This window comes from Poecilia mexicana, unplaced genomic scaffold, assembly GCF_051168715.1.
Source record: "Poecilia mexicana isolate PSO_F unplaced genomic scaffold, ASM5116871v1 scaffold_2, whole genome shotgun sequence".
NCBI lineage: Eukaryota > Metazoa > Chordata > Actinopteri > Cyprinodontiformes > Poeciliidae > Poecilia > Poecilia mexicana.
In genome coordinates this window covers 3,994,658-4,019,508 of record NW_028263371.1, presented here as the reverse complement: position 1 = coordinate 4,019,508, position 24,851 = coordinate 3,994,658, and the positions used below count along the sequence as shown (strand labels likewise).

At 38.0% G+C, this 24,851-nt stretch overlaps 1 protein-coding gene and 1 long non-coding RNA gene across 2 annotated transcripts in view; both read left to right on the top strand.

Annotated features, from left to right (window-relative positions):
- cacna1ib (calcium voltage-gated channel subunit alpha1 Ib) overlaps positions 1 to 24,851 on the top strand; it is a 95,064-nt gene that overhangs the window by 31,117 nt on the left and 39,096 nt on the right. Inside the window, exons 10-18 of the mRNA XM_088009149.1 lie at positions 2,453 to 2,540; positions 4,760 to 4,926; positions 6,746 to 6,816; positions 7,014 to 7,506; positions 8,043 to 8,143; positions 15,472 to 15,595; positions 16,848 to 16,916; positions 22,434 to 22,612; positions 24,384 to 24,510. Coding sequence (XP_087865275.1) covers positions 2,453 to 2,540; positions 4,760 to 4,926; positions 6,746 to 6,816; positions 7,014 to 7,506; positions 8,043 to 8,143; positions 15,472 to 15,595; positions 16,848 to 16,916; positions 22,434 to 22,612; positions 24,384 to 24,510 — 1,419 coding nt within the window. The remainder of the gene's footprint in view (positions 1 to 2,452; positions 2,541 to 4,759; positions 4,927 to 6,745; positions 6,817 to 7,013; positions 7,507 to 8,042; positions 8,144 to 15,471; positions 15,596 to 16,847; positions 16,917 to 22,433; positions 22,613 to 24,383; positions 24,511 to 24,851) is intronic.
- LOC148160334 (uncharacterized) lies at positions 12,187 to 13,086 on the top strand. Its single transcript, XR_015764315.1, has 3 exons — positions 12,187 to 12,477; positions 12,579 to 12,621; positions 12,712 to 13,086. It is a non-coding gene; the product is annotated as an uncharacterized LOC148160334 (long non-coding RNA).

The window sequence follows — 24,851 nt, the reverse complement described above, 5'->3', positions numbered from 1 at the left end:
AAATATTAATGCCTCCAACTTCACCTCAAATAAGCAGCTAGATGGACACATGAATATAAACGTAGACCAAATTTGATCTTGGAATGAATAATGCTGCCTAACAAAAAGCCTGGTGGTTTTCTGCAACTTCAAATGTGGTCAAAATAAACACTGAACCAAAATTCAACCAGAAATGGGTCAGAAGATTCTTTATAACAGCAAAAAAAAAAAAAAAAGTGTGATTTCACCTGCAACTTGACCAAATTCCACATTTTACCACTTTAAAAAAAAGTATGTAAACATTGTATTTTTATTCCGCCCAAAGCAAAAGAGTCCAAATAAATAATTTTAAAAATTAAGACATTCTTGACGTTTACAAATTTGTGTCTTGAACTGTATGACTTGCTTGTAGGTTAGGCTTTCTGGACTAAGCTTTTAATATTATTTGTTTAACATTTTCAAGACAACAAATAACAATAAAGAAATGAAAAATGATGGAAAAAGAAACCAGACACAACCGAACTAATAACATGCATAACAAATTTCTGGAGTTATTTATTCTTGCTTCTCTCAACTGTTTTGTTATGATCTCTGTTTTGCAATCGCGTAACACACTGCATGTCTTTTTTTTTGCCCATCTCGCAATACATGTACAAAACAACATGAAATTGAAAATGTGACATCCCAAAGCAATTTACTACAGAGCAAAAACTCCAAGCTTGTATTGTCTGTCCATGTTTCAGCCCCTCCATCCTTGCATCCTCAGCAGGCTCTCGTCTCCAGTTGGAAGCTGACGTCCATCTGTCTGCGCAGGTCGAGGGCGTTTACACTGTGACCTTTGGCAGCGACATTCAGAGCTAAATTGAGCTCCGCGTTTGTGATTTACATGACGCCACGTTTGACGAGGCGGATCCAATTCAGATGCAATCGATGCAGCTGTCCGAACAGGCTGCATAACGTCTCACATCAACATCTAACGCGTTTACATCAACACGGCTGCATGTAAAATGCAGCTCAGCACTTTTTAATCTGCAGGTTCGTCTGCTTTGGTGTAAAAATGAAAACTATCTGGACAATGTGTAAGATTGTTGCATCCAGCTTTCAATTAGAAAAGTACAAACAGACAACACACAGCAGCTTCTGGCATAATTAATATATAAAAAATAAATAAATAAAATAAAAAAGGGAAATCAACACATGATTTTGATATGACCTGGATTTTGTAAATTCAGGTGCATCTTGATTCATCAGAACGTCAAAACTTGAACAATTCATGCCGGTTATTCAGTTAAACATTTAAGTCATGTAACATTTAGACTCATTGCACATAGTTTAGTTTCTATTCATTTTAATGATCAAAGCTTATGTCTTGTGAAAACCTAAAATATTATTCTTCAGAACATAAAACATGCTCATTTGACCATTACAGAAAAAGAAAACATATTTGCATATATGTTCAGTGTAGTGTTACTGTAACAAATTATCCCAGAAGTTATTGTGATTAACAATATATTTTTGTTTTGAGACAATTTTCAAGTAATCTAACAGTGATGACATAATGTCTTTTATTTCAGTAGGTTTTATTTAGGTTTGTAAACGTACAATTTACTTCCAGTTACAGTTTCTCCTTGTCGGTTTTTGTCATTTCATTAGTTTTAGTTAACTTGGTTAGTAGATGTTCAGACTTTATTTTGGTGCTTTAGCATTTCTGAACCATCCCTCTCACTTGGTCAACGATGCTGCCATTAACTGTCAAGCTAATGTCAAAAATGATTGAATTCAGAAAGATTAGTTTAATCTTTTTAAACGTTGATCAGTGAATTACCGTATCCACTCTATAAGGCTGTGAACGTGCTGACACACGTCAACATCAGCCATCAGTCTTCCGGGATGTTTCTCTCCTTTTTTCACATCCATCCCCCCGCAGAATCTCTCACCTTCATCGCCTTCATCCGCTCTGTAGCTGCTGCTGCCACACACACACACACACACACACACACCCACACACACACACACACACACACGCACGCACACACACACACACACACACACACCCGCACATCAGGGACTATTGAGCCAATTTACTGTCGTAACAGCTGTAGGAAAATCCCCGTAGGTCTTAAACAAACCTGTGAGACTCTCTTGAATGATGTGTAAGTGGTTTTAAGCATTTACTGATTCGATCTTCAGAAAGAACTTCATATTGAGCCTTTTAGATCATCGCCCTTGTCCAGCAGTGATTTTTCTACTTTTATAGTAAATCTGTAATGATTTAAATACAGATGACGTTCGGAAACACAAAAAATGTGTATGTTTTTTTTTTTTTTGTGCTTTTTAAAACACTAAGATGTGAAGCTAAAACTTCTAAAAAAGAAGATTTTTAAAAAGAAAAGATGCGGCATGTGTCGGTGTCGTTGAAGAGCGCCCTGTGAGCCTAATGTTTCACGCTCCTGGTTTGTTTCTCCGCCTGCAGGGCGATGCGAATCGCTCCTACTCCGACGACGACCACTCGTCCTCCAACTATGATGAGAGTGAGAAACGAGACTCCATTAAGCTGTCTGGTGAGTTCACTCGCCTCGCAGTTAAAGCGCTGGCTCGTTTCTGCTGGAGATATTTTGTTCCTTGTTATTCTTTGGTTCAGTAATCTCAGCTACAAGCCCTAAAAAAATCAAAATATCTAAGAAAAAGTCAAATAAAGTGGATGGATTTTGATATATTTCAAGATATTTCACAAATGTGCCTTTTTATTTTTCAATTCCTGTACTGATATCTGAGGTTTAGTATCGGCTTATGCTGCTCTGACACTGAAAAACATTGCCGGATTGATTTAAAATGTTTGTTTTTTTAAACACAGACACAAATGTACTGAATAACTCATTTATTTTTTAACCCTGCACCAGTACAGCACACTTGAATACACTAATAGCTTCACAATCTTGGTCAAAAAATGTAAGAAAAAAAAAATAACAGCAACAAACCTTTGCAAGCGCAATCAGAAATTCTAAATATCATGTAAAATAAATAATGATATAATTCAGAGCATAAAGCATAGAATTAGACTGAATAGATCTGCCCCTATGGATCGGGCACATTGTCATGATACACAATCTAGTATCTATTTTTAATATCAGGTCCGATACTATCGGACTGGCGCATCTCTACTTCACATGGGATAAAGTGATGGAGATGGAAAAAAATATTTAAAATCCTAACCTAAAATAAGTGTGACATTAATTATATTAATTATATCAGTTCAATTTTAGCGTCTTTATTTCATTTTGTGCATCATCTTGTTTATATTGCACACAGTAAAAAAGTAATCTTAACCAACGAAAATGCAAAAACATGTAACCAAAACATTTACCATTAAACTGTTAGATGAATGTCACTTCACCCTGAAATTGGGGTTAAAAAAAAATAAATAAATGTTGAAAATAAAACACATGCGTCATGCCACACTTTCCAGCTTTCAATTTATAGCAAATCTTGAAAACGACGCATTATTTTCCTTCCAGTTCACAATCTTTTGTTACGCTCTCTCGCTCTGAGTCCAGATTGAGTACATTATAGAAGTTTGTTGCCCAGAGTTTGTGCTCGGAGGGTTTATTCAGCAGTTTTACAAGATGAAATACATTTTTATCTTTGATTTGATCTCCCAGCAAACCGTTTCAGCCTGGAGCCGAGGGAACGCCAGCATCACTTCAGATGTGATCTTTGCGGTGTAAAAAGCTTCAGCTTATTTCTTAACAACCAAAACAACAACAGTCCACACTTTCCACTTACATAGGCAAAACACACAGCTATTGTTTTCCCTTTTTTCTTCTTGACAGATCTGTTTATGTGAAGTGTGATTCTTTCTGTGACTAACTGAACTCGGTTTCTGTATTGAGGATATTTTAGATATGTTTTTATCCTGAAACTATATTTGACTTTTTTATAAATTCCTCACAAAGACTTGAACTCCAAAGAAATATTCTACACTACAATTAAAGACAGACAAGACAAAATGTGAATTTCTACTCGACTAGTCTTTGTTTCTAATAAGAGAGCCACAGATTTTTTTTTGTTTGTTTTTAATCAAACTTACCTGGAAAGTTCAGTTCGTTTGTGTATTCATATTCGAACTCTGACAAAAAAGCAAACTCCTGTCTGGATAAAGTCCTAAGTCAAAGTTCGGTTAAAGTGAACTCTGGTGCGCTCCAAAAACAGGAAGCGGACTACAGCGCAGGGCATTTTGGGTAAATGCAACCAAAACAAATAGTGAGTCTAGCAGCAGAAATGGCTCTTAGTCTTTTACCAAAGATAAACGAGAAATCCTACAACCACTGAAATCTGACCATACTCCATTGTTGTTGCCAGTCCAAATATCGTTTGCCTGAAATCTTGTTATAAAGCCTTGTAAGAAAGTCACTGATTTGGCAACAGTGAGGTGATTTTGGCTAACCGAAATGTTTGCAGACATGACCGGCCTCCTCTGCTCTCATGGTCTCCTCATGAGCAGAAGACGACAGTGGTTGATTTTTAGTTAAAAGGTCTAAAAATCTTTGCTACGGTAGAAAGAAAAGATTCGCTTAACATTTAAGTATCGACCAGTCACCAATCTCCCAAAATTAAGGAAATCGCCGCTGATAAATCGGTGCATCCCATGGCAAATGTTCTGATTTTGATCCCCGATCGAACTTAATCTACTTGACCATCAGGCGTGGAATGGAAAACTGTAGCACAAAAAGGAAAACAAAGCTTTACTTTTATTTTATTTTTTCTCCTCACTCATCTCTAGATCCAAGGATTTGTACTCTGACACCAAACGGTCACCTGGAGCTCGGGGCCCTGTCGGGCTCCAGGGGGTCCTACTCCTCGGAGAAGCGCAGCTTCACCAACGAGTCGAGGAAGAGCAGCTTGATGAGCGTCGGGCGGAGCAGCCTGGAGAGACGCTCCCTTTCTCTGGTACTTCATCGCCCTGTCATCCCCACAGAGCCACACTGAACATGCAGTTTATGTCACATTAGCTGTTTTTAAACTCTGTGTCATAATTTCACTGAGGCGTGTGTTTGCTGTTGCTATGGCACCGCTGCGACGATTGAATACAGGAGGAGGAATTTGTTGCTATATCAGCACACAAAAAAAAAAAGATTTTGTAACAGGTGCACATTGTTGTATGATTAATTTTTTAACACTGCCATCTATGTCTGTGTGGGAGGGATTTTAGATTTGATCAAGTGAATCGAGTTTGATGCGCTTTGATGTATATTCTATTCATTACAGCTCTGGTGCGGTTTCAGCCTCCTCATTAAAATCACATAATTGCCTCGGGTAAGCCGCACGCACCCAGTGCTTAATGCACATGTACAAAATACTTTCTTTTCTTTCTTTTTTTCCTTTTGTAAACTGAACTGAAGCCTTATGAAGTACATACACATGTATAAATATATGATGGCAACTCCAGGAGGGAGACGTAGAGAAGTGAAAACACAGTAATGGGTGAGATAATGAAATGCGGCGGCGCTCGTACCTCAGAGGTTATGATGCTAAACTCAATGTGTGCATGAGATCCTCCTCACTTTGATACCTTTGAGGGTTTTTTTTTCTATAACAAGGGAGCAGTCGTAGAACCTGGTGCTGGAAACAATTGGATGACAGGCATTCAAGAGGACGTGTTCATGAAGAACTTTTATTTCTTGTTCCGGCTGAAGTTTTGTCAGCGCTCATTTAGCCAGCGCTTTGATGAAAATACACTGCAGGGTGTGTGAATCAGATCCAGTTAGTGGTGCTCTGCTCTGCTCTGCTTTGTTGTTGTTGTTCTGCTGCTTATCAGTTTGGGTGTTGATAGGACGGGTTGGATGCAGTGCTGTGATACGATCGGTGTCACTCTTTTTAACGGGTTGCTTCTGCGTTTGATAGAGGCTGAATCAAAATGATTTTCTTTTTGTTGTTGATGGGGAACTGAAATCTGGTGCAAGTCGGGGGTTGAAATACCTTGACTTACTGTTCACGATTACAGAAAGTGCTACCAAAAGTTAATTAGATGTACATAAAACGTGATACTTTATGCTGAAGTACTAAACTTTGAACATTAGGCTTTGTGTTTGTGTTTGCCCTCGTACTTATTTTTTGTTTCAGCTTCATTTTCTTTTTTCTGTCGCTTTCATTTCAGATCTAAGCTAACCTGGTCTTATGTGTAAATACCTGTTATATATTAAATGATAGTTGATCGTAGCGCTTCGTGTCATATACTGAATAGTATGTAGTGGATAAGACAGGCTCCGTTAATGCAGTGTTAAAACATAACATTAACTTGTTACAGTTTTACTATGCTAACTTATTAAGCTAACTTAATAAATCTGAGCATCAATTATGTGTGTAATTACTTCAACTGCACCGAATGTATATATAAATAAATCCCAAAGCTTTCTGAAGTCACATTTTTAACTTGTAAAAAAAAAACAAAGCTACTTTCTTTCTTAACTTGGTTAATTAGAAGTAATGTAATTTTTAAAATGTTTTTACCTCTAAAGGCCCTTAACTTATTTAAATCAAGTGCTTATTATAACTAAAACAACATAAGTCAAATCCAGTCAACTTATTCGATTAAAGTCAACACTGTAACTCAATATGCTTAAAGTTTTCCTGGACTTGATCAAAGCTAAATTATATTCACTCATTTTTTCAATTATGTACAATGTTGCAAGTTACAGTGTACCTCCTTAGTGAAACCTTGACTCTTTTCAGATGAGTGTACTTTTTACTGTTTGTGTTTCCGTTTCAGCGCCATGGCCGCAGTTCCAACTACCACAACTGGGGGCGACCTTTTCCTCCACAGTCTGGATGGAGTCGCAGGTGGACAATTATTAGCTGTTTATTTAACATTTTTGTTTTAATAAATTCTTAATATGAAACCTGAACTGTCCATATGCGTGATTCGTGTTTCTGCTGTGGTTTTTGCCGTTAACTGCAGCAAACGTACAGAAGATTGTCGATTTCTTTTACATTAGCATTTCATAAGTTGGCCATGCTTTTCATCTTCTGCTCCTCAGGTCCAGCTCCAACAGCCTTGGTAGGAGGACCTACGGGTTCAGTGGGGCGCCCCCTGTTGGCGGCAGCCTGCGTGTGCGCAGCACCCGCTCCCCCTACTCCTACCACCATGCTTCGGAGCAGGAATCCCTTCTCTCGCACTCTCTCCACTCGCATCACTCCCATCATCCCCTGCCGCCCCCGATGTTCCTCTCCAGACATTTCGGAGGCAGACGGGATCGGCGGGCTCTTTCCCTGGAACTCCCGGAATTGCTCCGGACGGGCGGACAAGCTCCGGCACCGCCGCCCGTTCAGATCCCTGACCACGTGAGAAAGAGCGGGTCCGGGGCGGCGGGCTCGCTCACGGGGGGCTCGGGAGCCGGCAGCGGTCTGGGAGCGGACCACCGTGACTGCAACGGCAAGGCGTCGGGTCACCACAACCATCTGATGACCAATGTCTTCCCTCAGGTCAACGCACGCAAGGACAGAGCAGATCTAGACGAAGAAACAGACTATGTGAGTGGACAAGCTCCAGTATTAGATTCTGAGCAGTACAATACCCTTTTACATCGGCACCTAAATGTGAATTTTATATGTCTAGTTGTTCATGTTTGCATGTTTGACAATAATATAGCTGTTAAACACGCAGATTTGTTCTCATTATTGATGAAGGCAAAGAAATAGTTTTATTCTTTTCCTGTTGGTTTGTTGTTTGGTTTGCTTGGGTTTTAGTGAGATCTGAATAATGACATGTCTGTAATTAATTATTAGATGGATTTTCACCAGTTCATAATCTGTTAAATCATACTTGATTACATCAACCTGTCCAAAAACTGCAGGTGGAAATGAGCATTTTCTTGCCATAATCTCCCGTCTTAAAAGGTTAAAGAAATGTTGCACATCGTCTACGTGTAAATAACTAAACAGTATATTGAACAATACAATGTTATAGTTTTTTCTATTTGCTTTCAGTAAACTTACAACTTTGCACACCTTTTATTTCTACCATTATACCAGATTCTTACTAAAACCCTTCTCTGTTTTCGTTAAAGAGTTGGTGCTTCCGTATCCAGAAAATGATGGAGGTTTACAAGCCAGACTGGTGTGAGACTAGAGAGGACTGGTCTGTCTACATGTTCTCTCCTCAAAACAAGTGAGTGCAAACATTCTTTTAACTTCTAAAGATCAAAGATGATTTGAGTAAAATGCATAGTTTCTTTAAAATGTTGTTGGTTAAGTCTAAACAAAAAGTTATCAAAAAGAATGCAGTTTTACAAATACACAACATGAAATCAGCTGTGAGATACTGATGTAAAGTTTAAGAAATCAGTGGAGTGAATGAGACAACATATTTTGGCTTTTTGTAAAAGTATATGTATGGCAACATATTAGGGCCATTGCAGACAAAAAAAAAAAGAAAAAAGTACATTTCCACTACAAAAAAAAAAACATAATTTAAATTAATCCCACAAACTTTCTATAAAAGTTGAAAATGTGCAAAGAATTCAGAAATTTTGAGATTAATCTCAGAAATTTTCCAAACGTCATACATTTTCAATTTTTGGAAATTTGGACATTTTCTGAGTTTCCAAAGTCAAAAATGTTTGACTTTAAAAAAAAGAAAATTTCTGAAATTAATCAAAAATTTCTGAGTTTTACTTTGGGAGAAATTTACTTCTTTTTCTCTATCTACAATGGCTCTAATACACTGTTGTGCGCATACATTTAATAATATTTATCAAATATTAAATATTTTGTTTTGTAGTCAATTGTGTTAATTTATTATTAAACAAAGCTTAAACACAGAAATGCCAAGTGAGACCAGCATTGAGAGGAAAACTGTTTATTGACAGAGCAGAGATAAACACAGGAAATCAATCTACAAAGCAATCTTCACAGGCAGGGCTTAATTAAAGGCCAAATCTAGAATGGAGACGTAATCATCAGTGATGGGGGTTTGGGAAATGAAAATAAATTATGACAAACTTGCTGCACAGGTGGGTGAAGTTGTTGGCATAACATGTTATTCACGCACTTCAGAACTGGATGAATAACACTTCACATAATCAGCAATTGAAAATCCCAAGAAACAAAACTGAAGTTATGTTTGGTCTAGAGTCAGTACACATCTTCAGCTAAAAAAGCTAGAAATTAGAGATCAGGTTTGAAATCTGGGCCTAGTGATGGACCTGAACCTTCAGAGCCACATAAAGACGGTTACAAAGTCGGCCTTCTGTCACCTGAAGAAACATTTCCAGGAATAGAGGTCAAGATCTAGAGAAACTCATCCATGCTTTTATCTTTAGTTGCATTGATTACTGCAGCAGTGTCTTCACATCCAGAACGCTGCTGCTGTTCTGACTAAAACCAGGAAGACAGAGCACATAACACCAGTTCTAAAGTCCCTACACTGGCTCCCTGTAGCTCAGAGAATAGACTTCAAAATACTGTTGTTAGTTTATAAATCACTAACACAATACATTAAAGATCTCCTGTTGCTGTACCAGCCTTCCAGACCCCTCAGGTCTTCTGGGTCCTGTTCTGCTCTGCATCCCCAGAACCAGAACCAAACGAGGAGAAGCAGCATTCAGCTTCTATGCACCACAGATCTGGAACAGACTTCCAGAAAACTTAGATACTGACAGAACTGCCTTGTTGCTGAAATTGGCCTTACAAGTAAACTTGACCTGACATCATGGTGTCGGACTGATTATTTTTACCAGTATGACATGGCAGCTGGTCAGACTTGGTGGAAAGATGAAAAGTACTAAATAAAGGTCAATACTGGTAGAAAACCTGTTAGTAGCTTCAAAAGAGCTGAATAGAGTTACTCCTCAGCAGAGCTACACTGGAAGCTCTAAGCTGACAGAGTTTCAGTCTTCACTCAGAGTCACCAGAGAAACTGTCAAACGCCCTCCATCCTGACTCACCTGAACCCATTTTCAGAAGATAACTGTGGAAATTTCAGTCTGTAGGTGCGCAAGGAGAATAGAATAAAAATAAAACATTGAACGCATCCAGTGGATTCTGCAGCGTTACTGAATGTTTAGAGAAAGTAGTCTGTTGGCAGGACATCATTTTTTCAGTCCCACATTCTAATCAATTGGGATGTTTCTCCAATAACGATGATTAAAACAAAAAACAACATCCGCTGACCTTTATTCAAGCCAGTGCAGGATTGCCACTGGCTTGAGCTTGGGATGTAAATGCCACAGATGTAACTCGTCAGAGGGGAGAACAATGTGGCGGGTTTGTGTCCTCATTGTGTTGAGGTGCGCTTTGGCAAGACGGTTCGGCTAATCCTCTTTGTTTAGAGCTCCGGTGCAAAGAAAGGCAGTTTTCTCAGTAAGACTTAAAGAGCCTTAAAGCTGCAGTGTGGAACTTTTATAAATAATGTTTATTTATATATATATATATATATATATATATATATATATATATATATATATATAATACAAACCGTGACAAGTACCATGAGAAGCTACTCATAATTACAGGAAAACCGTTTATATGCCTTTTTTGGTGGGTGCGCTAACTAGCCTGAGAATTCACAAGAGATGATTAACAGCACTAAGACCCGCCTCCTGGCTCTGATTGGTTGTTTCTAGTTGGCACTGTAAGAAGACAGAGGATCTTAATTTTTTTTTTTCAGATTTTCTGTCTCATACCGTACTGTGATGATATAGTAACATTTTTAACAAATGTGTAAAATTATATATCCTTTTATAAGTTACTGAAGCTTTAAAAAAAACACAAAGGTTTGGAAATGTTTAAGACCTCACTGGAAGATTGAGGAACAAGCAGGCAGTCAATTTTCAAATCATTTCAGTTCCAAAAGAGAAAATGTCTCTCTGGTTCCACAAATGGCTTAATAAAGAAAAAATAATGCAGCATGTTTCTCCGGTGGCTGAGCTGTTGCTTTTCCAGAGGCTGCAGAAAACTCCCCATGAACACTGCAAGAAAGAAAAATCACTGTCCTCCACTCACTCGCTCACTCACCCGACTCCCAGCCTGCTGATGGCCACTTAAGGGAAGCCAGGCCCCAGGACGGTGTGTTGGCACGACGACAGGTGCCATCTGTCAAGCACCCATTTTGTGTTCCGCGCTCGTGTTCAACCACATCTCTGGTAATATCTTGCTGCCCGTTGGTACATGTGTTCAGAGGGGCTCCGCATATGCGCGTGTGGGAGTGTGTGAGCATATGTACGTCGTTGCCTTGTTTATGCCTCACTCCACTTTGCATGCTTGGGTCTGTGTGTGTAGGCATTTGCGTATGTTTGTGTAAAAAGTCGACCCGGGTGGAGCTAAAAACAGGGAAAGAAGACAAACTTGTGGTGATTTCACACTGGACAGTCTGATAGACTCGGTTCGATTGGGGACTGACCCTGCGACATTCTCTTAGATTTGCAGCTGCTGCAGATCACTTTCACACTGCTCTGTCCAACAAATCAAACTCTTTCAAAAAACCTTTCATCTCCTCACACACAAAACTACAAATGAATCGTCCTTATTGTCTCCAGGTGCATTGTGGGTAAAGCTTCTCACCAACGTCATCATCAGTCACTTGGCAACAAATGGCAAACTAGCTAGAGCATTTCTACGGATTATCTAACGTTTTGAATTTGTGTTGTTTCATCATTAGTGACCAGTAGCCTGATGTTTCTGTTCTTTTCTTGGTTTGTTGTACTTCATGTCAGATGGACTTCAGAATGACATAGTCGCTCTCTCTGGTGATGAAACTTGTTAGCTCCGCTGTTGCGGGCAAGTCCATGTTGTAAGGTTAAATTATCATGAGCTTTATTATTTGGGCCCGGTCATTAGCCCCGCCCCCCGGCCGATGCCGTCTTGTTCCGCTACTGCATCACATGTTTGCCTAAGGAGTGGAGGCAGCAGTATTGCGTCTTGTCTGGAGCTTATTATAGCAAGGTAAGTTCCATGTAAAAATGATCATGTTTTTGACTATTTTTTATGGAGGCATTATTTTTCCGTTTACACAAGAGTATCGATTCATATACATAGTTTGCTTAACGTATGTTTATTTGTTTGGATATCACGGTATATACGACTGTTTATTATCTTAACCGAACATTAAAACTGTCAGGAAAATCTGAAGGCCATTTGAGTTAACATTATTTAGCTGCAGGGTCGTTTTCTTTAAGTTTTTGGCTGTAGACTACAAAACGGGGGAGTGGCTGTGCTGACCGTTGGCTTGATCTAAGCCACAGGTGTCAAACTCCAGTCCTGCAGGGCCACTGTCCTGTCCTATTTAGATGTTCCGCTGCTGCACCACACCTGAATACAATAATTAGGTGATTAGCAGGACTCTGGAGAACATATCTACACAATCAGAAGGCAATTGAGCCATTTGACTCTGGTGTTTTGTACCTGTGGCACATATAAAAACTGCCAAAATGTTTTTTCTTTGTCAGTGTGTCATGTTGGTGACTGAAGCCTGTTATGATGACTCCAACACATTTCTTCAGACAGGTTGGCACGACTTTTAATGCTGTCCAAATTTTTTTCTATAAGCTGACTAATTTCTTTAGTAATTATTTCTGACTTTTTTTATGCTTTATCTTGTAAACCAGGTGGGCAGAGTAATGTGAATAAATATGACGGTGACACACACAGGTGAGTTTGATTAGTTTTGCTCACACTTCTTTTTAAAATATTTATATATTATCCTAATGTTTCTGCTATATTTCCTGTTTTTCCTTCCAGGCTGGAAGTCTTCCTCCTTCATGCTGGTGAAAACAAGAGCAGCACCAAAGACACTTCACCATCAGTGATCACAAGACCATCCATGGCCGCTTCCAATGAACTTTCAAAGCACACTTCACCTTCAGTGCAAAGTACCATAAATGTATGACCTTTGTTGTATATTGCTGTCACTGCTGTTTGATGTTTTGAAATAAAAGATTACATACTGCAAATGGTGCTGGTGTTTTTGTAGCATCTAAGGTGGCATCTAATGTCTTGTAAAATGAATTTGGGGATTATTGATTGCCAATAGTTTCTGGGAAATAAAAAGGTTTTAATTGCTCTAGTGGCTTTTATTTGGTAGTAAATTGACAAAAAAAAAGTGGATAATGAGAGAAGGGGAAGGCCGGGAAGTGAACCCACGACAGCCGCATTGAAAACTAGAACCTTCATATGTGGGCTGAGCTTAACCCCTGCACCACCACAGCACACCCTGTCAGTAGTATGTCAAAACTCACATTTCTATGTTAATATATACTTTACACCGTTCTGTTAAATTAACACTTTCATAGTGTTAACTTTGACAATATATACTAGTGCTGGGTAGATTAAGTGTGTTTGATTTCAACTACTGTGAGGGTTGATTCAACTCTATCACAAATAACACTTTCAAAAGTGTAACTTCTACACCATCCAGAGTGAACCAATATAGACACTTTCAAAGTGTTGAATTTAACTCTGTAGGAGTTGATGGAACACTTCCAAATTTGCTGTGTAGGATTTTATTTTTTATTTTTGACAAAACACTACGAGCCATTTCTCCCTTTAGCATTAGACTCACAGATTTGCTTTGGTTGTATTTACCCATAATGCCTTGCGCTATAGTTCACTTCTTGTTTTTGGAGAGGTCTCCGGTCCTTTTTCATCTACCTATCCATTCAAAACTCGTTCACTTCTGGTTTTTTTTTGTTTGTTTATGTTTTGTTTTGTTTTGTTTGTTTGTTTTGGGCTGGGGGTAATATACATTTAGCATCCCGGTCCACACTCCACTCCAGTAGATGGCGGTAATGCACATTAATATGTTGCTTTCCAACTGCCATAAAAAAAGAAGAGGAGTTCACTTCAGCCAAACCGAGACTGAGGCTTGTAGGCGGACCGCAGTTCGCTTTTTTAGTCCGAATCAGAGTTCTGCTACGCCTCGCCAAGCAAACCGGACTTCCCAGGCAAACTTGCTAAAGTTTGGTTAAACAGACTAAACGGGGCTGGTGTGAATCCATCCTAACGGAGGAATGAGCCACCCAGGTGGGTTGTGAGGTTGTTGTCAGTGCCGTTGGGGACGGGGTAGCCTCATCCTGGTCTGCAGGAATGGCAGCCAGATTAGCTAATTGATTTCTTCAGCCGAAGCACAGCAGCAGGTATAGAGGTTCCTCAAGTCGTTTGGCCTTTATGTCCACAAAGCAGCACCTCATGGCTTTCTGGTGGTGCATGGAGTTAATATAGTTCTCGGCTTATGCTTAGTGTGGGCACGACCCGTGTCTAATTTTCTAGAAAGGGAGAAGCACAACTCTGAGTGCAGTGCTTTGTTTTATGTTTTTATTCTCCTAAGAATTTCCCTTCCTTTCAAAAACTTTTGCCTTTCATTTTATTTACTTTTTTTTTTTTTACCCAAAAGATCAAATTAATTGCTCGAAATAAAATGAAGCCAAGCTTGCCAAAGCAATACTTTGTACAGTAATTGGACAGATGCTTGGTAATTTCCTATGCTCTTGAGCTGTTCGTGGATTCTGAAGAAAAAAAAAAACAACTAAACTAATTACTGTTTAAGAACTATGAAATGGATAAAGTCGAACAAAACTACATAATTAAGAAGTAAATTTTTTTCTTTGTTTTTCTACAAATATAATTTGAAAAGTTTTACTGGTATTTAACCTACATCATTCCTATATTTCTTATAAAAACCCAAAGTGGTCAACTTTGAAAGTCTCCTAATTGGAATAATCATTCTTGTGTGTGTAACTTAATCTAAACTACTCCATGAAGGCCTCGTAGGTGTCCGTTTGGCCATGTGTTTTCAATGTAAAACGCAGGCAAGAAGCAGAATAGATCCAAAATGAAGAGATTTAATGATAGACTTTTAGTAAAACTAGAACTGGAAGTTGGAACATGAAGCCAACAAAAGACCAAGAAAACCAGGAGAGCCGATTGTTGTGACGAGGCACAGACAAGAGACTGAATAGTGGTGCTGAGTTAGAAATTTGAGAGCAAAAATCCAATGCAGGGGTCAGCAACTCCAGTTGTCTGAGTGCCACTGTTCTGCAACTTTTGTTTGCAACCTTGCTCCAACACGCCTGAATCAAATAAATAGGCGATAACCAGGCTTTTCTGAAAACTGCTGACAATGCCAAGGAGGTAATTCAGGACTGGAGTTACAGACTGCTGATGTAATGGACTGAAAGTTTGAACAGAAACTACACACACACAGAAAACAACACAATATGAGTGACCCAAAGATGGAGAAAACAGGAAATAAACAGAGTAGAAATCTTACTTTTCAAAATAAAACTTTCTGACAATGGTGAGAACGTCAACAACAAAAGACTAAACAACAGCACGTCATCTGAAACATGAGTACAGAACATATAATACAAAATATCATGATGAGATGTTTTGGAAATATTTAGACTGAAACATAATCATGTGTTGGAATTTGGAATTTGAAAAGTATTTTTGAAAATCTATGTGAAGCTCTAATATACTCTTATTTTATCCCTTTCCTCTCAGATTCAGGGTTCTCTGTCAGTCCATCATTGCTCATAAGCTCTTTGATTACGTGGTCCTGGTCTTTATCTTCCTCAACTGCATCACAGTGGCTCTGGAAAGGCCCAAGATACTTCAAGGAAGCCTGGTAAGAACAATAATTGTCAGCGTTACTTATTATTCTCTACACACAGCAAACTTTGCAGTGTTAAATATGCAGTGTCAGATTTTATTGAGTCTTTCAGAGCTGAACAACAGATTGAGTTAAGCCTTAATACCAATCTGATAAAGACAAAATGCACTTCTTAAAATTAACTCTTTAAGTGCTGAACTGTTTGACTCTTTAAGCAAACACTAGCTGTTAACTCGCTCTTCACAAACTAGCACAGCTAGTGCACAAATTAGGTAGCTAAACTAGCTAATAAAACTAGCTAGCCTGCTAGTTTGTGCTCTAACTAGCTGTGCACAGATTTAGAAGGAAAGTCGGGTAGTCTGTCAGTCTACAAAATAGCATTACTATTGATATGTTTGATTGAACTTTAAAATCACTTCTATTTTAAGAGCTTTTAAATGGCTACTACAGTAGCCACTAGATACATTAGCTACAACAGAAGCTTCTAGCTACAGTAGCTGTTAGTAACAGAAGCTGCTAGCTACAGTAGCTGTTAGCAACAGGAGCTACTAGCTACAGTATCTTCTAGCTACAAATAGCTACTTGTATTTTAAAGTTTTTAAAATACAAGTGATTTTGAAGTTCAAACTTAGTAAAAGTTTCAATAGTAAAAATTGGAATTGCTGTTGTGAAGAAGGAAAGTAAACCCAACTATTGACTTGTACATAAAATGACTCTAGAAAAGACAAAATTATTGTTTCAACCATTTAAAAATCCAAAGCATGCACTATTTATGCTTTTATTGCAGTATTTTTTAATAACCATTGATTTCAGCCCTTGACTTGAATCGTGTTTTCGCCCCTGATCCTGACATAATCCAGTTTAATTGACCTTATTAATATAAACAAGAATCTAATTCATGAACGCTCTTTAAGACAGTTCCTCAACAATCCTACATTTTTCAACAGTTCATTATGTTCTGACATCTCGGTGTATTTTTGATGTGATGCTAAGCAGTTATTTCAAGCAAGTATGCAATTAAATTGAATCTGAACACTTCTGGCAAGTTTAAGATCCAAATCGCTGTTATTTGACAACTCCTGTCAGTGAGGCTTCAGAGCACAGCAGAGGATTAACATTTACGGTGTGTTTTGAATATTTTTTTTTGCTTTGAACCTTTTAGGTGGGTCAAACAATTATTAAACTGTATCAAACAATTAAAATAAAAATAATTTTTCCTTTTTTTCTATATCCATCAAATTATTTCTATTGTCTATTTGCACTGTAGGAAAGACTGTTACTCACCCTTTCAAACTACATCTTTACGGCCATCTTTGTCGCAGAGATGACAGTCAAGGTAAAACACTTCCAACTCTTTTGTCTTATTTTGTTTTTCTTTTTTTTTTTTGCTGTAGTTCTGCCTGTTTTGCTGTCATTTTAGTAATTTCTTTCTTAACACATTATCTTAGCTGTATTAGACTTTTCCTTTTGTCTTAAATAACAATAGCTGTGTTTCTTTTAAATATAGAATTGCTGGAATTGAAATTATGAAAATACATTTGCTTAATGAAAACATAATTTTGATAAAACTCATGTTTTCCAGTGAAAGGTTTTTGTTGTGTATTTTGTGAAACTGCAATTGAAACACTTTTTATTATTACATCACACAAGTGACATGATCAACAACTGCAAGTTACCACTGGCAAAAACAACAAAGAAGAAACCAACAGGAAGAAGGATGATGGTTTTTTGTTTTGTTTTTGTTTTTTCAGACAATCTGCAGCTGGCTCTACCAGAGCTCTCACAGCATCACGCAGTTCACAAAAAGTTGTGTGTCAATCTAAAATTTTGAATCCACAGCTTTTCTGCAAAATGGTCGACTACAATTTCCCCCAAAACGCTACATACGTAGCCGCTCCCCAGTATAAGGGCTTGTTAGGGATTGAGTTATGAAAATATCTCATGTAACTGTTCACATCTGTCGCTGCCATGACTTTTATTGACTTACCACATGAACAAACTTATTCACATGTGATTTTAATTTCATGGAAACACTGCAATTGCAAAATTGTGTTTTTTCCACATTGGCTAAATATAGACAAATACTCACACATTGGAAGCTTATCTAGTGTTACCTTTTTAGTTTTGTTCTGGATCTTGTATCTTCAGGCCATTCTTTTACTGTATCGTCTCTTTTATTTTCTGCCATCTACCCATCCACCTATCCCTTTCTTCCTTAATTGTTTATCCTCTAGTTTCCTATTTAGCTCCTCCTGTTGGTTTTACTGATAACTCTCCACCTTGGTGTTTTAATCAGTTGCACTTGAATCATTACTGATGGGCAGCCAGATAATGAATTTAATTAGAAGACTTTCATTCTTCAGCTGGCCTTCAGCCGCTCATGAACCTCCCATCAAAAACACACATGATTTCTGCTTTATCCTTCTTACCTTGTAGAAGACATTAAACTATCCATTTTTAAGATCTTTGAGTCTTTGGGCATTCTCTGCACCAGTAGAAATCCGACAATGATTTTTTTATGGTTGTGGATAATGAAGGCATGTGTAGCAGATTGTTACTTAGATTGTGACAGTGTATGGTTCACTGGTACTGCTGGATGGAGCTGGCTGCAGTCTTGTATCCCTTTCTTATAACTTCCCCTTTCTTTATTTTCCTAATTTGTAATTTAATCAAAGTAGCTCCATTATTATCCTTCAATTTGCTGCTCCATTTGCACTTAGATCTGGTTTCGAGTGTCTTTCTACTACTTTTCTTGCATCGTACCTATACATTGCTGTGCCATCCGTCTAACTCGTGACCTTTTTCAGATTCAGTTTAATTCATTTAGTTTTGTCTTAAAGCACCAACTCAGAAAACTGGTCCAATCCCATGGATTATACAGAAATGCACAAAACATTAAAATCACACTGACACAATGACACAAAATGGAAAGCTTTAATACAAGACAGACAAATTTCATTTACTATGACAATTACTCTGTGTAAAGAAGCCCAGTTGGTAGCATTAAATTACTAATTTCCCAGCAGTCCCTCTGGTGGGCCAAGCAGGTGGTTACAGTGCAAAGAAATGACTTCCATATCACATCAAAGACCTTCCAGCATAACCAGGTTTAGTGCGACACCTGATTAGAAGATCGAGAAAACAATCCAGAATCGCAAAGAAAATCTAAGTATGTAGAGTTAAAGTCAGCAGCTGCTCACTTAGTGGCTTGGTCTAAGAAAAAAAATAGTTAAACCAGGAAAAATAAATAATTATTGTGGTGACTGGTAACAGATGGAGATGTGAAGAGAGATGATAATGGAGTAGAATTTCGCTAGCAGTGGGACAAAGTGTCTCTCTCTTCTTCTTTTGAGAATATTGGTTTTCTACATTCCCTGTTTTTAGTGACTATTCATTAAAATTCCAAGATATACATTTTTGTCACATCAAGAGCCTTCCTCACTAAAGCAAATTAAACTATCTTAGCATCTTTAGCCTTTTAGATTGTTGATGTCGGCCATTAGACTCCATTTAAACGCATCATGAGTAACTTCATCTTCCTTCCAACTATTTCTTTGAGTTCCAGGGCCGTCTGAGGCTGTGATTTCTGATAAATGCCATATCGTGTCTGGGTTTCCTTCAGATCTGCATCATTAGATTTTCTTAAAAGCTGAATAAATTAGGCTGAAAGAAATTAGATCAAAAAGACGGGCCGGTGTCTTGCTTTTCAGCCGTGCCACAGTCACTGAGTCGGACACGCTGAACACAATTTGCATCCATTTCCCAAAGAGCTCTTCAGAAACTTCGTTTCCAGTCCACCCTTAACAAGTACTAGTTTTAAATTCAGTTCAGCCACAACATGTTAAAATGAATAAACTCATCGTAATAGTGAGAAAATCTCCAGTTTCAGCTTGAGCTATCCATCCGCCCATTGTCAAAAGCTGATTGTTCTTGTAGGGTGGCAGATGATGGTGGTGTTGGCTCTATGTAGGGTGTGTATGTTGATGGTACTTATGATTTAAAGTTTGCTTTATATTCCAACCACCTCTGAAATATCAATAGGCAATCTGTAAAATTATACGCCGTTCTCATCAGTCCAGTAGAATCATTTCACCGTTTAGCATCGCAGACGTAGGTAATCCCATTTTAACCTGAAAAAGCACTTAAAGAGCAAGTCCAATATTAGCAGGGATGACTGAAATATCAGACTGTAAATGGAGTTTGACTGCAATTTAAAAGTTAATTTATTGTGACACACTCTGCTTGTCACACCGCTGACAGCGTAAGAAAAGCGCTGGGTAACCTTTGTCGCTGTTGGCATTGAAGTGCCAGACGTCCAATGAATCATGTGTTATCGGGGTGATGTTTAATCTGCTTTATTTATATCCTGAGGCAGTCCAATAGTAGCTGTGGAGCCTCAGTGTAACCAGGCTGCTATTAATAACAGAACAGACATGTTATAACTCCATATGTACGCTGTCAAAACCCTGCTAGAAACCTGATTTATGGGATGTGGTTTGGACGCACCGCTGTACAGTTTGGATCAGTGCGGAAAGATGTATTTTTTGTTTTGGATGACATTTTTTAGAATACTTTGTTGGGTTCTCAACAAGACCTATCTAGTTGAATCCTAAGCTCTATTATCTGGATGATAAGGAAGCTTCTCTCTCAAGGCTTTTGTTGCTGCACATGACATGGTGGTGCAAGTTTTTTCACAAGTTTGTCTAATTTTATGATAAATGCAACTCAGGCCTGGTGTTGATTTCGTTAAAGCCAACAACATAATGAAAACTGAAATTGAGAAAACATTTTCATTTACTAGAATAAGTAAAAACTGTAACCAATGGGCTGAAACTGTATCTAACTGGAACTAAATTGTGCATTTTTAAAACTAAGACATACTGGAATTATATACATATCTTTTGTTTTCATATTTATGAATCTATATATCAGCCTCTTGAACTGATGTAAAATAGATTATTTTTTCATCCATGCAAACAGTTTACATCAGCTGCTGACACTCCATGCTCCTCCTGGTGGCTACGCTACGCTAGTCCGCAAAATGGCAAAAGCTGAGTTGTTCAACAATAATAGAATAAATTTTTTTGAAAATGGTATCTTCAGTTGAGTGTTCATTACCTAATAGATGTATCCATAATCACGACACAACACTCTGGTTAATATTTAGTTGCTGAATTCAAAAAGGTCAAAGTATGAAAAAACTAAAATCACTATAACCAATAAAAACTAAAGCTAAACAATATTTAACTAATAAGTAATGAAAACTAGCAAACACACTCTAAAAACTAGTTAAGATTAATTGAATTAGACAAAAAGTCACAATGAAATGAAACTAAAATAAAATAAAAAACCCAAAACTGTTATAACTGTGGTGTGAAATATATTATATTATAAAACAATAACAAACACAATGATGCAATTATGGTCATATGCAAATGAAATGCTTCTGATTTATTTCCACATCACTTGATACATATAATATACTTATAATTATATTAACATATTAACATTATTTAGTTTTTATAAAAGATTTACATTTGTTCTCTTTTTCATTCTATTCCACTGAGATTTTTGTTGGGACATAAAAATGCTACAAAACCCCCCAGAAAAAGTTGCATTTCACATGTTTCTGATGACATCTCCTATTTTTGGTCTTGGATCTACCATTCCTTTCACTCCATCTTTGACTTTTTTTCTATGCCTTTCTTCACCATACCTGACTTCTGCCTTTCAGTTCACTGACTGATAGCTGTCTCACACTTTCTTCAGCGTAGCGTCTTTCTATTTCTGAAGAATTTGCACTGCAATGTTTTTTTCTTTCAATCCCTGCTGGAGCAAGAGTTTGTTATATTAAATCAGAGCAATAAAATAATATGCAGAAGCCAGCAGTTTAGCCACATTTTTTGTTATTTTTGCCTGTGAGTATCAAGGAATTTGATTAAAGGGGCAGTATTATGTAAAATCAACTTTTTTGAGTCTTACATCATCATGTTATAATGTTATTATAGTATGTTATAGAACAGTGCAGCAGTCCGCCCTCTCGACTTCCCCACTCAGCTCCTTCAGACTAGCCAGCAGCAATTAGCAAGCACCTGTTGGAACTTCATCTGCTGACCTCATTGTAGGAGCTACTTCTCACTGAAACGCTGTTATGTTGCTAAAGAGTTAGTAGAGGATCCATGTTGCGATGACTTCCTGACAGCAGAGTTTAAGAAAGTGTAAGATTTTCTTAAAGAGACAGAGGGCCAATTTCAAAGGCATTAAATTATGAACAGCATTTTTATAACAACTGAAGGTTGTCACAGTTACTTGAATGTGCTATAAAATGACACTGTGACTGGAAAACATATTATGCTGTCCCTTTATAAGCAGATTTTGTAAACAAAAGCTGAGTAGTGTCCTCTTGGCAGAAAAAAATGGCTTAAATTTAACTGAGCTTTCAAAAAAAATAGCTTGCAGCTAGTTTAAGATTTCACAAATTAAATGTCTTTTTCTCACAGGCCCAAGTTGGTATAAATAACTTCTTTTCATCAGTTCATTAAAGTTAGTTAATGTTTTTAAGAACAATTTCATTTTACCATGTTAGCCAGATGTTGGCTAACAGTTTCTGGCTAACGCAAATGATTAGTCAGAAACACTACTTTAGTTGTTGCAAAAACACTTAAGATAGTATTTTTAGACCATCTTTTTGCATTTGCTTCAGTTATCTTTGTGTGACATTGACGTTTGCCAAAAACAGAAGGAATCTGTAAATTAGCTCATACATTTTTACAACACATTAAACACCAAAGATCGTGTGTGTCTGATGAGTCATCTGCTCATGCGGGTTATGTCTCCGTTGTGTTTCTCCCAGGTTGTGTCCATGGGCCTGTACCTGGGAGAGACGGCGTATCTGAGGAGCAGCTGGAACATCCTGGACGGTTTCCTGGTCTTTGTGTCTCTGATTGATATTGTCGTGTCAATGGCAGGAGGCGCTAAGATCCTGGGAGTCCTGCGCGTTCTCCGGTTGCTCAGGACGTTACGGCCTCTCAGGTTAGTGACAAATGGACAAAATCAGATCCTTTCTTTTTTTTTTTTTTGTTACAGGGATATTGATGAAAACGTATTGGTTCCCCTGGCAGATTATTTCCTCTGTAACATCGGGAAAATGTCTTGTAAGTAAATTTGTCTGCCAATGGAACAAGTAGTTTTTCGTCAGTATTAAGGAATTATTTACTCAAAACAAACTCCTATAGCTATAGTTTCGTCTTATTTTAAGTGTAATAAGATATTTGTGCAAGAAAAACAGTCTAAAAATACTAAGATTTGGTGTTTTTGCATTGGAGCACTTCAACTGACAAATATAAGCATGTTGCCTAAATACTACAAAGTCTGTCGAAAGTCTTACCTAGAGGAAATGCATAGAAAAAAAAACAGCAACTCATCTCTGAGTAGTTGCCAGGCAACATGCTGGAACCCCCACCACCTCCCCACTGGCCACCACCACCTCCAACTACTGTTCCCAGCCAAGCAAAAAATAGTCTGGGACCCGACCCGTCTGCCAGACATGGCGCTATCTGTCCGTCCATCTATTATCTTTACTCGGTTAATCCTCTCCGGGTCCGTGGAGGTCCTGGAGACTGACGGCTGACACTAGACAGGAGTCAGGGTTCAATCTGGACAGTCCATCACAGGTCCAACACAGAGAGCGCGGTCTGACTCGGAGCGGGTAAAAGTCAGTGAGTTAACTGCTTTCTCCTCTCCTTCACTACCTCTTTGTTACTGAGCTCAAAGTCTCCTTTGTCGTGCAAGTTTTTTTTTTTATCTTCTTTCTAGGTCTGTCACACTCTTATTCTGTGTGAAATCATGTAAATAAAAAGGAAAATGCCATCACAGCACTGGTTTCAATTCATGACGGTCTAATAAGCAGACTAATGAAATACAAATATCGCTCTATACAAGAGTAAAAACATAAATCTTGGCGACTTTGTGACTCTCAAGTCTCTCAGTCTTTGTTTTGACCTCTCTATTAATGACTCTAGAGCTTAACTTACTGTCCTTCTCATCGTCCATGGGAGAAAAATATACTTGGTACATCATTCAGGCTTGTTCCCCAAATTCCATTTGTTTTTTTGTTTTAATTATTGCTCTGACTCTTCAGACTAGCATCCATTTTCTTGGAGCTATTTGCTGACGATTGAAGACCAACATACATCCGTCTTACAAACATACCTTATTTATTTTCTTTTAATTTTGAAGCAAAAAGCTCCTTTTTGTCTCACTACATTTATATTCCATAGAAACAAGAAATCCTGGATTCCTATTTAAAGGTTTTAAGACACTTTAATCAACCTTAACATGTGTATATTAAAGGCTTTTGATGACTTTAGTTCACAGTCGATGCTTTTAGTTCCCAAAAACAAAATATTTCATAGCAGATAGTTGTTGTTTTTTTACCACTAGAGAAATACTTTCAGATAAAATGTTGAATTTTTCTACCTATAAAATGTTACTGCAGTTGTTGTTGTTTTTTTCATCTTTACGAGGAACGCCACCGAGTGTATCGGGTGCTTTATTTTGGCATAAACACCAATTAAAAAGATCCAAGTCAATCCATCTATGACCAATTTAATATACATCTGTTCTTCGTATATTACAGAGAAAACACAAGCCTTTTCATTTGCTACTTTGATGATAATGACACGGCAAACTCAGTTCCTATTTAACAGTTTTACATTGAAAATCACCTCTCTTGCTCTCTTGCTCTCTTTCTCTGAGTCTTTGTCTCTTGTTTTCTCTCTGCCTGCCTTGGTGTGGGTCACAGGGTTATCAGCAGGGCTCCCGGGCTGAAGCTGGTGGTGGAGACGCTAATTACTTCCCTCAAACCCATCGGAAACATTGTTCTCATCTGCTGTGCCTTTTTCATCATCTTTGGTATCCTTGGAGTTCAGGTACATGAAAGCCTCTTCAGAAAAGTACCTTCCCTCTCGCCGAATAAAATTTACAAGCGGTGCACCGATTGCAGTTTTCTGGCCGATCGCTGATCTTTGGAAAGCCTGACCTGCCGATTAAGCTGGTAACAGTGGGGTGATAATTGTTGACCGATGGATAAGAACAGATTCTGATTTGAGTATTGGCCAATGGTCTATCTCCAAAATTCAGAAAGTCGGGGCCAAGGATTATTATTCCATTTGTTGATTGTGTCAACTACTGACAGCATCTGTAGACAAAGACAAATTGTCTGAACTAATGGAGGAAACTTGAATGAATGAGAACCAGCAGTCCCTCCCGT